The sequence below is a fragment of the Mus pahari genome, chromosome 2, assembly GCF_900095145.1.
Source record: "Mus pahari chromosome 2, PAHARI_EIJ_v1.1, whole genome shotgun sequence".
Classification (NCBI taxonomy): Eukaryota; Metazoa; Chordata; class Mammalia; order Rodentia; family Muridae; genus Mus; species Mus pahari.
Window position 1 is genome coordinate 66,592,804 of NC_034591.1, and position 12,772 is coordinate 66,605,575.

General features: G+C 44.4%; 1 protein-coding gene and 1 pseudogene across 3 annotated transcripts in view; one reads left to right on the forward strand and one right to left on the reverse strand.

Moving 5' to 3' along the window:
* Znf786 (zinc finger protein 786) overlaps positions 1-6,500 on the reverse strand; it is a 12,045-nt gene extending 5,545 nt beyond the window's left edge. Inside the window, exons 1-3 of one of the 3 annotated variants that reach the window (XM_021191158.1) lie at positions 6,398-6,500; positions 3,383-3,509; positions 1,499-1,654 (exon numbers count right to left, since the gene is read on the reverse strand). In XM_021191158.1, coding sequence (XP_021046817.1) covers positions 1,499-1,654; positions 3,383-3,509; positions 6,398-6,415 — 301 coding nt within the window. In that variant the 5' untranslated portion in view covers positions 6,416-6,500. Of the gene's footprint in view, positions 1-1,498; positions 1,655-3,382; positions 3,510-4,795; positions 4,915-6,047; positions 6,077-6,397 lie in introns of those variants that run through there. The other 2 variants (XM_029535689.1, XM_029535688.1) reach the window with 2 other exon arrangements.
* A 1,527-nt stretch (positions 6,501-8,027) lies between these two features.
* On the forward strand, positions 8,028-9,624 carry LOC110316663 (annotated as a pseudogene).
* Positions 9,625-12,772: the final 3,148 nt, after the last annotated feature.

The following is a 12,772-nucleotide window of genomic DNA, read 5'->3' on the forward strand; positions in this document are numbered from 1 at the left end:
GTATGAGTTTCGACCCCAGCATGCTGGCCTGAGCTCTTGTCTTGTCCTGTCTTCAATAAACTTCCTCGTGTGTTTACAGCAAGTCGGTCTCAGCGTCCTACTGGGTGCTCGTCCTTCCCGAGACTGGAGCGGGGGGCTCCCTTTGGGGATCTTTCAGTTCTTTCTCATTCATTACAAAGAACAGCATCCATCAATGTCTCCTTCAGCACCCCATACATTATTCCTTCCTAACATGATGTTACAGGTTCTTGTATTTGCTGCATTTTATACACCAAGAGTTTAAATATTCTGCCTAAAGTCACAGTGGTGCTTTGAATGAGAATGGCCTCATAGACTCATATGTTTAAATACTTGGTCCCCAGTCGGTAGAACTGTTTGGCAAGGATTAGGAAGTGTGAGTTTATTGGAATACGTGTGTCACTGAGGTGAATTTTGAAATTTCAAAAGTTCACGCCATTCCCAGTTGGCTCTCTCTGCCTCTCCTTGTGGACTGAGATGTGAGTTCTTGCTTGCCTGATACCACATCCTTGACATGATGGTCATGGGCTCTAACCCTCTGCAACCATAAGCACCTTCCCCCACCCCAAATGCTGTCATGGTCATGGGTTTTTTTTTTTTTTTTTTTTTTTTTTTTATCACAGCAGTAGAAAAGAAACTATGACTGTCCCTACAAAAGGAGAGATCAGATTCAGGCTTCAGAGTTCTCACACCTAACCACTATGGTTTACAGCCCCTCTAAAATATATACAACATCAAGCCTCAGGTCAGCCAAACAGGAAGAGGGGAAGAGGGATGTTGTGGATAGCCCTGGGACTAATTATATTTGATGTTAATTCTGTTCTCCAGTGAGGGGTTGTGAACAAGGAATGAGTCAGCAGTGATTTCCTGTAAACCTGCTTCCCACCTTAATTTGTAAAATAAAGGAGAGCTGTTGATTGGGCAGACAAAGGGAAGGTGGAGCAGAAGGTGGGGAGAGAGAAGGAGAAAATGGAAGAGGGAGAGGACACAGAGGAGGAGGAAGAAGAAAAGCTGGAGCTGAAGCACATGGCCTAGAGAAACCTCAAGTTCTAAGGGGTCTCATAGACGGAGAAGATGTTAGTGTAGTGGTAGATCTGCCCAATCTAGGCACACAGCATGTATTCATATTAATTGAGTTGTGTTTTCATTGCCAGGGCATATTTGGGTTGGAGATTTTCTGCAACAGAGGAGAAAAAATAAAAATCTGAATGTGATATGTTTAGGTTAAAATCGTGGTTTCCTCTCTGTCTCTGTGTCTCTGTGTGTGTGTGTGTGTGTGTGTCTGTGTGTCTGTGTGTCTATGTGTGTCTCTCTTTCTCTCTCTCTGAGACAGGATCTCATAGAGTCAGGCTGGACTGGAACTCACTGTGCCAATAAGGATAACTCTGAGCTCCTCCCCTCGCCCTGCATCATCTCCCAGCGCAGAGATTGCAGGTGTGCATCACATCCTCCACTAGGACGATAGGTTCTTCATACTTACTCTCAATTAACTGTTCCTCAATAGCTAGATGAACATGCACATCATCTACAGAGCAGTGAATTTCTTCATCTAGTTTCTGTTTTTCTCCCCAGCTGCTGAAGAGCTCTCTCCCACATTCAATCCAGGATATTAGTTCTGGCTTGGGCAGTCTGTTATCTGTATAGAAGAGTCAGACAGGGTAATTTGACTTGAGTGTTATAAAGCATATCATTTTAAAATTTTTCCAGAGGATGACAAATTAATCCCCAGTGTCCATACAGTGGCTCAAACCACCTGTAACTACAGTTGTGGGGGATATAACACTCTCTTCTTGTCTCCCTGTGTTCCAGGCACACATGTGGTTCACAGACATACATATACCAAAACATTTATACATATAAATTAAAAAACAAAACCCAGAATCAAACAGGAGCCGTTCATTTTACGCTTCTCCTAACAGGCTCATTTTTATGCATAATTTTTCATATGTGTGCTGGGAGGGATTGGGTGTCATGCATATGGAAGTCAAGGAACAGCCGGGGATATTGGTTCTCAGGACACTGTCCATCTTTTAAATTTTATGACAGGATCTGTCATTGGCCTGAGTCTTTGCCATGGAGGTCAGGCTCTTCCAGGGACCCACCTGTCTTGACCTTTGACTTTGCCCATCAATGGTTATTACATAACAAATGTGAGCCGCTGCACACATATCTTATGTGTACTCTGGGTGTGCAAACTCAGGTTTTCATGCTGACAAGGGAAGTGCTTGACATCTCACCTACTGAGTCATCTCTCCAGCTCCAGATTCATTTTAAAAATTCATTTGATGGCTAAGAAAAACTAGCCAGGTGTAAAGGTGAACATCCTTTTTCAGGCAGGGTCTCTTTGTAGCCTTACATTTCCTGGAATTCTCTATGTAGACCAGGCTGGACTGAAACTCAAAGGGATCCACTTGCCTCTGGCTCCCAAGTTCTAGGACTAAAAAGTGTGCACCACACACCCCACAAATGTGTAGATATGGAGCACAGGCTAGTCTCAAACTTATAATCCTCCTGCCTCTGTCTCATCAGTGTATTCTACCAGAGGGTACCACCACCACTACTGGCTGGTTGGTGCATACCTTTAACCACAGCACTCAGGACAAGCAGATCTTTGTGAGATCAAGGTCAGGTTGGTCTATATAGTGAGTTCCAGGACAGCTTCAGTTATACAGTGAGACCTTGTCTCAAAAAAACCAATAAAACAGCAACAAAAATCCAATAAACAAGAACTTTAAAGGGGTTGTAAGAGTATGTCAGTGGTACAGCCCTTGGGTGGCTCATGCAAAGACCTGAGTGTCATCTTTATAATCACACACAAGCAGAGGAGGGATGAAGGGGGAGGGAGAGGAGGACAAGAGGAAGAGGAGTAAGAAGGAGGAGGAGAAAAAGGAGAAGAAAGAAGGGGGAAAAAGTCCATGATACTAACCAGAGTCAGGTACTCGTAAACACCTCACCGTACATTCTTGGAAAATCACACTACAGAGAAGACCATTCATTTCTTGCAATCTTTAACCCCACTGGAAAGCTGCAAGGCAGCCAATTTCTAGGTTAAGGTACACAGGTACTTTATGAGCACAGGCAGATGTGCTTCTCAGTGAAAAATCAGGCAATCTCAGAGTAAAGTGTGATGGGAAAAGTTTTAATATTCATCTTTGCTACCTCTGACTATGATATTACATGTTATCTTAAATACTTCCCTGTAAGGTCTACCTCTAAGGGAAAACCAGTAATATATACGTTAGTATTAACAACAACAACAACAGCGAGATGAAAAAGCCTTTCTGGGTCAGTATCCGAGCAATCTTGCTACCTAACAGGAGTGCCAAGTGACTGAGGGGCTCAGAGACAGTTGAAAGCTCCTTACCTAGGGAGATGAGAGTCTCATAATTGGTTCTCATGACTTGCTTGTAAAGTTCCTTCTGCCATGCCTCTAAGTGTTGCCACTCTTGCTCAGAGAAGTAAATGGCTACATCTTCAAAAGTCAGTGGGAACTGAAGTGAAAGACATCAAACAGATATCGTCATGATGGTTACCAACGACCATCATTTTGTCCATTCTCATCAGTAATTTGAGACTCACAGAGTGGACAGCTGTTTTTAACTCAGCAGACTCTCCCACAAAGCGATTTGTGGGCTGGAGAGATGGCTCAGCATGCCCAACTCTCACAGGGTAGCTCACAGCCATCAGTGACGCTAGTCCTAGGAAAAGAGGAAACTAAACTATTGCCCCTTTTTCTGCTCTCCAGAGGCATTGCACACATGTGATATACAGACACACATGCAAACATCTATATGCATAAAATAAAAAAGAAGAAAAAAAATTAATTAAATAATAAAGCAATTTGCTTCCCCTAAATCTAAGCTAAGGCCCTGTTATCCACTACACCCATCTTCTGTGTGTCTCAAACTGAATATCTGTATGTATGGGTGGAATATTCACTACAAAAATGAAACCAAATCAGTGGGAGACTTCATTCACTTAATATGTCATGGCCATTTATTCAGATCAATACAAGGGAGTAAACTAACACTGTGGTAAATTGCATTATTTCATTATATTCCACAAGGAGACAGAGCCCTCTAATGGGCCATATACGTACTGCTTCTTTTCTCTCTGTAAATGTTATTTATTTATTTATTTAAAGGCAGGTTTTCATAGGCTATGTAGACCAGGACTGGCCCAGGTCTCACAGAGATCCACCTCCCTTAGTCTCTCCAGTGCTGGGATTAAAATGCACACGCCACTGTGCTTGGCTACCTTCATTACAAACAATGCTCTGGTGTGTGATTCTTTGTGTATTAGCACTTTTCCTGTTGTAGAATAGAGTCTAAACTTGAGTGTTACTAAATCAAAGGATTAAACCCAGGACCTTGTACATGCTGGGCAACTTCTCTACCCTTGAGAAATAGCCTTAGCTCAAAACTGTTTAGTATTTGTGTTTATCATGGTTGACTGAAAAAACAGATACTTCCTGATGCTCAAAATGACAACTATGCAAATTATATATCTGTTAGTTGAAAATACTTTGTATGGCTGTAATCCCACATCATGCTCTTTTAATGAGTTTAGCTTCATTCATTACTGGTGCGTCTTTGTTTTCTATGGCTATTAAAGTATATATTATTTCAATTTTTAAAAAAAACTTTATACTCATCTTTATGTTAAAGTCAAGATGGTATTTAGAATTGAATTTTAAAAAGTCTATTGATTCACTGACATTTACATCAGAAAGCCAATGTTTTAAGTTAATGCAAGTTGATTGTGTTATAACACTTACTTTAAAACACTCATTTTGTCCCGGGCGTGATAACAAATGCCTTCCTTTATCCACAGCACCCGGGAGGCAACAGCAGACTGATCTCCAAATTCTAGGCCAGCCTGGTCTACAAAATAAGTTCTAGGACAGCCAGGGCTATGTAGAGAAATCCTCTTAAAAACCAAAAACCAAAACAAAACTCACTAATTTCTCATGTATTAAGGAAAAACAAAACAAAATTCTGTATCTGCTTACATGCAGCTTCTTCTGTGAGAAACACTAGGTTAATGGTTCTCACTCAGGACAATTAGCACTCCACAGGACATTAGGCAAAGCCTGGAGACATTTTTGATTGTAACAATTTCAGGAGGTGTGCTACTGGCGTCTAGTGGTTACCAGCTAAGCAAGCACAGCCTAGTTCACACACAGAAAAGTATCTACTCTTCTATAACAAAGTATGTGCTCACACACACTTACTTTTCTTAATAATGCCACCAAAATGCAAGAGTATGTATTCTGGTGATTCAGATAAAGATATAAAAGAAAAGCTGTAACGTTGTAATTGGTTTTGGCTTTTGAAACAAGGTCTCACTCCCCAGGACTGACTGGCCCAAGTCTTGCAGCAATCCTCCTGCTTCTGCTTCCCCAGCACCAGGTCCAGCTTCCAAGCGTTTCCTTTAGGAGTAAAGTGAAAGTTTCCCACTTTCCTACCTTAAAAAAAAAAAAAAATCCTATGCTAAAGTCACTAAAATTTGTAGTAAGCATGAACCTTCAACCTCTTAAATTGTGAAGACAACAACATCACATGAGTTTTGCCAACATAATTTAAACTGCAAGGGTCCCCACAGCAATAGTGTACTGGGACGTGCTTGAGTAAAATGTAAAGTATTACATTAGAGCTCCTACTATACTCCGTTTTAGGTATCCATTGAGGGTTGGATAACATAACCTCTGGATGAGGAAGGCAACTGAGCCCTATCATCTAATCTTGAATAAGTTCACAAATATCTGTCATTTCATGAAACTGAAAAGGATTTTATGTATTAATTGAAAGATTAGTTTATGCTTATTTTTCCATCTATAGGCATGGCCATCTTCCACTTACTCAAAATTCTGCTTATAAATGATTAACGTGCTACCTGTCTTTTACATACTCAATCCTGAAAACCTGTACATTTGTTGAGAATGTACAAGGTGTTTTATCTCATCCTTATTTAATAATCAAGAATGCTTAGTAGAGCAATAAGAACAGCATAATAAAAACCAGCCATACCCTTTAAACCCTGATTTCAACAAAACAAAAAATAATCCAACAGCGCGTGCTCCTTGCAGATTTTACTGTCCGTTTCTACCCTCCTGGCGTGAGGTCCTTCCCTCATACACTCAATGAGGGGAACGCAATGAGCGCGGTCTGCGTGCGGCTAAACTATGACACCGTAAGCCCGCACGATATCACTGAAAACCTGAGGAAACCCATCCCCCGAAGGCGTTTGCTCTGCTGGTGAGAAAAGGCTACAAAGCCGCTGCTGACGGGGGGCGCAGGCGACCGCGCGGACGCGGCTTTGTTGGGGGTCCCGCCGCAGCCCGCGGTCCCGCCCAGCCCTGTCCGCGCGGGGCCCTTACCGGAGCGGGTCCGGCCATGGCCAGCGCGGACGCGCCTAGCCTGAGCCTTGCCCCCGGCGACGCCCACGTTCCCGGGCGACAAAGCGTGCGCTCGCTCCGCACCGACCCCGGGTCGCCGCTCCCACTCGCCCCAACCTCACCGCCCGGCCTGGTCGCCGGGAAGCGCGGCCGTCATCCCGCCCCACAGCGCCCCCTGCGGGCAGGAGGAGCAGCACGGTCTCAGCATTGGAGCCTCGCGTTGCCACAGCCCACTCTACAAAGAACACAAGAGAGTGGAGAGAAGGCCCAGACCTACAGACAAGCACTGGGTGCACAGGGTCCATCGTTGCAGTGGGCTCTGGGGTCAAGATGGGGAGATGGGGATTAAGACTGGCAAGAAAAGGACCAGAAAAAGAGCCTCCCCTCGGAACAGGTTGCCACTAAGGGATACACCTGGTCAGGGCCAGAGGTGTGTATTTTTCCACAACTCCTGTCCATCCATATTGAGAGCATGCCACTGACCTGCGCATGCGTGGAGTTCCCTCTCTTGACTGGAGAAGCCCTAGGAAATAAGGTTAACCCTCATGCAGCAGGCTTCCGCAGCAGGTCAACGGGTGGACCCTAGGAGTGAAGACGTAGCATCTAAGCCTTACATTCTAAAGGAAATACATCAAGGGATAGAGAAAAATACAGAAGGGACGTGGGAGAAATGGAAACCCAGAAAGAGAGTAAGACACTGACAGAAAAATAAGAAAGGGAGAAGCAAAAATGGAAGACAGCTAATATCCCTGGACAATTAACTTCAAATTGTTCCCAGGTGTGTTAAGGGTCTGGCTCGAGTGTCATTTTAAAAAAAGGCATTGGCAGAGAGTAAATAGAGAAATTAAATAGTCCCTGAGTAGTTATGTCAGAGTGTACATGTCCCTGTTTGGCATAGAATAGTGACATGAACACATGTATTACATATTGAATGGTTTCTCTTAGAAAATATATTGGGGACTGGTGAATTAGCTCTGTAGGTAAAAGAATTGCTGCTATATAGCCTGACAACTTCAATTTGATTCCAGGGATCAGTGTAGAGATGAAAAAAGAAAAACCATTCTGCAATGTGTTCTCAGACTCCCACATGTCACCACCCTCCAGCACACACGCCACCCCAAAACCACCATTAAAATAAATTTAAATGTATAGTAAACCTGATTTCCTTTTCCTTCTTGAGGCAGGGTCTCACTATGTAACTTTGGCTGTTTTTAACCACGTATCCCAGGCTGGCCTTAAATTCAGAGATCCACCTGCCTCTGCCTCCCTAGTACTGTGATTAAAGACATGTACTACCATGCCAAACAGTCTTGGGGGGGGGTGTTCTTGTTTGTTTGTTTTTCTTTATTTTTAAGAAATTTGTGGGTAGGGTTGTTTACTGCCTGCAAGTATGTCTGTATACTGTTGGGATTCAGGAAATTGCCACATAAACCATACATACACCAATTTCAGTTAAGCAAGAATAGTTAATTGAATGCACAGCATAATACTGGACATCCAGGACCACAAGAAGGAAAAACCTAATTGTGGTACTAGTCTACTCACAGGGTAGACTTTTTTTTATAGGAAAAACCAGGTTCAAAAGTTTAAAGGGGCAGTGAGACCAGGTCAGCGCGCAGGCGCAGTGCATCGTCCACCCGCCGCTTTCAGTGCTCTCTTAGTGTTAACTGGTGAGGTGGAAGGATGGTGCTGGACCTGGATTTGTTTCCGGTGGACAAAGGAGGGGACCCAGCCCTCATTCGAGAGACGCAGGAGAAGCACTTCAAGGACCCGGGGCTGGTGGGTCAGCTGGTGAAAGCAGTGAGTAGCGACGATGCAGATTTCGGGCAGACAACTTGAACAAGCTGAAGAATTTATGCAGCAAAACTATTGGCGAGAAAATGAAGAAAAAAGAAGCAGTGGGAGATGACGAGTCTGTCCCTGAGGACGTGCTGAATTTTGATGACCTCACTGCAGACACGTTAGCTGCCCTGAAAGTCTCAAAGATTAAAAAAGTCCGACTCCTCATTGATGAAGCCATCCAGAAGTGTGATGGGGAACGGATAAAGCTGGAAGCAGAGCGATTTGAGAACCTCCGAGAGATTGGGAACCTTCTGTGCCCATTAGTAACGATGAGGATGCAGACAACAAAGTAGAGCGCATTTGGGGAGATTGTACAGTCAGGAAGAAGTATTCCCATGTGGACCTGGTGGTGGTAGATGGCTTTGAAGGCGAAAAGGGAGCCGTGGTGGCTGGTAGTCGGGGGTACTTCCTGAAGGGGCCCCTGGTGTTCCTGGAACAGGCGCTTATCCAGTTTGCACTGCGTACCTTGGGGAGTCGGGGCTATACTCCAATCTACACCCCCTTTTTCATGAGGAAAGAGGTCATGCAGGAAGTGGCCCTGCTTAGCCAGTTTGATGAAGAACTTTATAAGGTGATTGGCAAAGGCAGCGAAAAGTCAGATGACAACTCCTATGACGAGAAATACCTGATTGCCACCTAGGAGCAGCCCATCGCTCTGCGCTCTGCACCGGGACGAGTGGCTGCGGCCAGAGGATCTGCCCATCAAGTACGCTGGCCTCTCCACCTGCTTTCGTCAGGAAGTGGGCTCCCATGGCCGTGACACACGTGGTATCTTCCGAGTTCATCAGTTTGAGAAGATTGAGCAGTTCGGGTACTCATCGCCCCATGACAATAAGTCATGGGAGATGTTTGACGAGATGATTGCCACCGCAGAAGAATTCTACCAGTCTTTGGGGATCCCTTACCACATTGTGAATATTGTCTCAGGCTCCTTGAATCACGCTGCCAGTAAGAAGCTCGACCTGGAGGCCTGGTTCCCAGGCTCGGGTGCCTTCCGTGAGTTGGTGTCCTGTTCTAATTGCACGGATTACCAGGCTCGCCGGCTCCGAATCCGATATGGGCAGACCAAGAAAATGATGGACAAGGTGGAGTTTGTCCATATGCTTAATGCCACAATGTGTGCTACCACCCGGACCATCTGTGCCATCTTGGAAAACTACCAGGCAGAGAAGGGCATCGTGGTGCCAGAGAAATTGAGGGAGTTCATGCCGCCAGGGCTCCAAGAACTGATCCCGTTTGTGAAGCCTGCACCCATTGACCAGGAGCCATCTAAGAAGCAGAAAAAGCAACATGAAGGCAGCAAAAAGAAAGCAAAAGAGGTCACCCTGGAGAGCCAGCTGCAGGACAAGGAGGTCACTGAGGCCTGAGCGCTCCCTCCTCCCGGTTTGCCAGACTGCCTGCCTGCTGGGATCCCTGGCCTGCCCTGGAATGGAGAGGCCCAGTACCACTCCTCACCCGTCCCATCTGACTGCACAGTGGCTGGGGAACCATCTGCCGTGAACAGAGCAGGTGTCCCTTCTCCTCGCACGGGCCGAGGCTCTCTTCACTGATGACTGGTGAAGCCACGCAATAAAGCATCTCTGGGGAGGGCACAAGGCTTTCCCAGTCTCCTCCCCTCCTCCCCCCCAAAAGTTTAAAGGGCAAGGGGGGGGAACAGTTGGCTTACTAGGCAAAGTATTATCTGCTATAATAATCCTTTAAGCTGATTGGTCCTGAGTAAGGTAAGGGGGTGGTGGATGGTGGTGAACAGAGGAATTTCAGAACATTGAGATAAGAAAACATGAGTATTATAATCATAACTTTTTGGCTTATTAGTAGTATTCTTTGGTGTTAGCGACAAAAACTACAATGATCTCATACGAAGGTGCAGGAAGGGCTGCCCAGTGGTTAGCTCTGATTCAAGATATTTTAGACATAACAGTTCATATTGACCTTTGATTTGACGGGTTCTACATTAAACTTTGTGGAATTTCTTAAGAATTGCAAACCTCATACAGGCCATTCAAAGAGAACAAAACAGGGTATGTGGTCAGGATGTCCTTGTTCTAAGCCAAGTGTCAGTGACTGGCAGGCATGTTACAGCAACAATATGAAATAGCTGGCGGGCATGGAACAAAATGGCTACAGCTATGCTGGGGAGGTCAGAGGACTATCAGAGCACCTGACGTTACAGGCAGCTCTCCTGACACGATGCTGGGAATCGCACTCTGTTTATAAGAGGAGTCTGTGCTCTGGACCGCCGAGCCGTGCCTCCTCCAGCCTGGAAAAACTGTTTCCACAATTGACCTTAGATTGTTCCTGCTCTTTGTCAAGAATTCCTTTCTCTCTGATGACAAGTAGTTGACTATTATTCACACTTCTGAGAAAATGAAGTATAAATCCCCAAATGGGAATAAAGCCTTCGGACTAGACCGAGATTACTTTTAATTGTTACCATTAAAAGTGGCCTTAATAGTACAAGGATGAAGTAATGAGTTTGAGAAGCAGCAAGGTATAATTTCCCCCGAATTTCTCTTTAATCCACTCCTCAAGTAGAAAATGAATCTTATTCTGGCAACATGGGCAGGCGTAAAAGCATTAGTTAAAGAAAAAGAATACACTTTCAGGGACAATTAGATTATGTTGCAACTCTCTCCTGCCCCAACCCCAAGACAGTCAATATCTTTAGCTTTGGCTGGTCTTAAATTCATAAGAGATTCACCTGCCTCTGCCTTCTGGATGCTGGGCTTAAAGGCAGGGCCCACCACACCTGACTCAACTCTGAATTCTTTATCACTCACCACATTCCACTTCACTTTTCCCACTGTTAGAATTGCTAAGTACAAGCTGGGTGTGGTGGTGCACACCTTTGATTCCAGCACTTGAGAGGCAGAGGAGGATGGAGCTCTATGAGTCTGAAGCCAGTCTGGTCTACATAGTGAGTTCCAGGCCAGCCAAGGCTATACAGTGAGACCCAGTTTCAAAAAATAAAAAACAAATAAACAAAAAAAAATCAGAGTATTGGGGGATGGAGAGATGGTTTACTGGCTAAGAGCCCTTGTGGCTTGTGGTGGTTTGAACGGGGATGGTACCCTTAGGTATATTTGTTTGAAAGTTTGGACCTAGTTAATGGAACTATTTGGGAAAGGTTAGGAGGTGGAGCCTTGTTGAAGGAAGATGCAGGCCATTCTTTTTGTAGAACTGGATATAAGCTCTCAGCCACTGTGCCAGTGCCATGCTTGCCTGCCTGCCTGCCTGCTTGCTGCCATGCTCTCTGCCATGATGGGCATAGACTCCAACCCTCTGAAATCATAAACCTCAAATAAACCTTTTGTTTATAAGTTGTCTTGGGCATTGTGTTTTATTACAGCAATAGAGAAGTAACTTAGCCACTGCTTTTGCAGAGGATCTGGGCTTGGTTCCCAGTTGTTGGCATCTAACAACTGTTTGTAACTTTAGTTCTAAGGAGTTCTAAGGAGGCCCTCTTCTGGCCTCCAAAGGTACCTGGCATGCCCATGATGTAATGTACATTACATCTAAAAGGAGATACCTTATTTAGGGAGATAATCATTACTATGCAAGACTGGGCTCAGTATTTACCTTATGTGTTAAATTTAAAAACCCTTTTTCTTTTGGAATATTTACAGATTCACAGGAAGTTACAAAGATTGTACAGAAAATGTCTTCTGAGCCAAGTTTCCTCCAGAGTTCACACTGTACTTTATGTAGTGATATCAGAACCAGGGAGCCAATACTGGAATGGTGTTATAGTCAATATTTTATTTCCTTTATTTTGGTAAGCAAAATTACAGTTTTCCAGCATTTCTCTTTTTTCAAACTTATATGAACCAAAATCGTCTCAGACCTTTATTTCAGTAAATAAGGAGGAAAGCTGATATTAAATTTACCCGTTTGTCAGGCAGTGGTGGCGCACACCTTTAATCCCAGCACTCAGGAGGCAGAGGCAGGCAGATTTCTGAGTTCGAGGCCAGCCTGGTCTGCAGAGCGAGTTCCAGGACAGCCAGGGCTACACAGAGAAACCCTGTCTCAAAAAACAAACAAAACAAAGCAAATATAAACTTGTCAGTTTAAGGAACCACTCTCTTTTGTGGGACATTTTGGCTGTTTCAACTTTCTAGCTGGCACAAAAACCAATACAAAAAACCACTGGATGTCTCTGGGTAAGCATGTGCTTTCACTTTTCTGAGGTGTCAACCCTGTACTACAATTATATGTTGTAACATGAGGATATATTTAAGACTCGTTTTTAAAGATATCCTCACTTTTATTTTATGCGTCTTGGTTTTCCTGCCTATATGTCTGTATTCATCTGTGTGCAGTGTCCCTGGGGGCCAGAAAAGGATGTCAGAACCTCTGGAACTGGAGCTACAGATGGTTGTTGCTATCTTGTAAGTGCTGGGAATAGAAGCCAAGCCCTCTGCAAAAGCAACAAGTGCTGTTAACCACCGAGCCACCTCTCCAGTCCTATTGGTTGGTTTTCAGATTTTTTTTTTTTTTTTTTTATTGTCGGGGTCT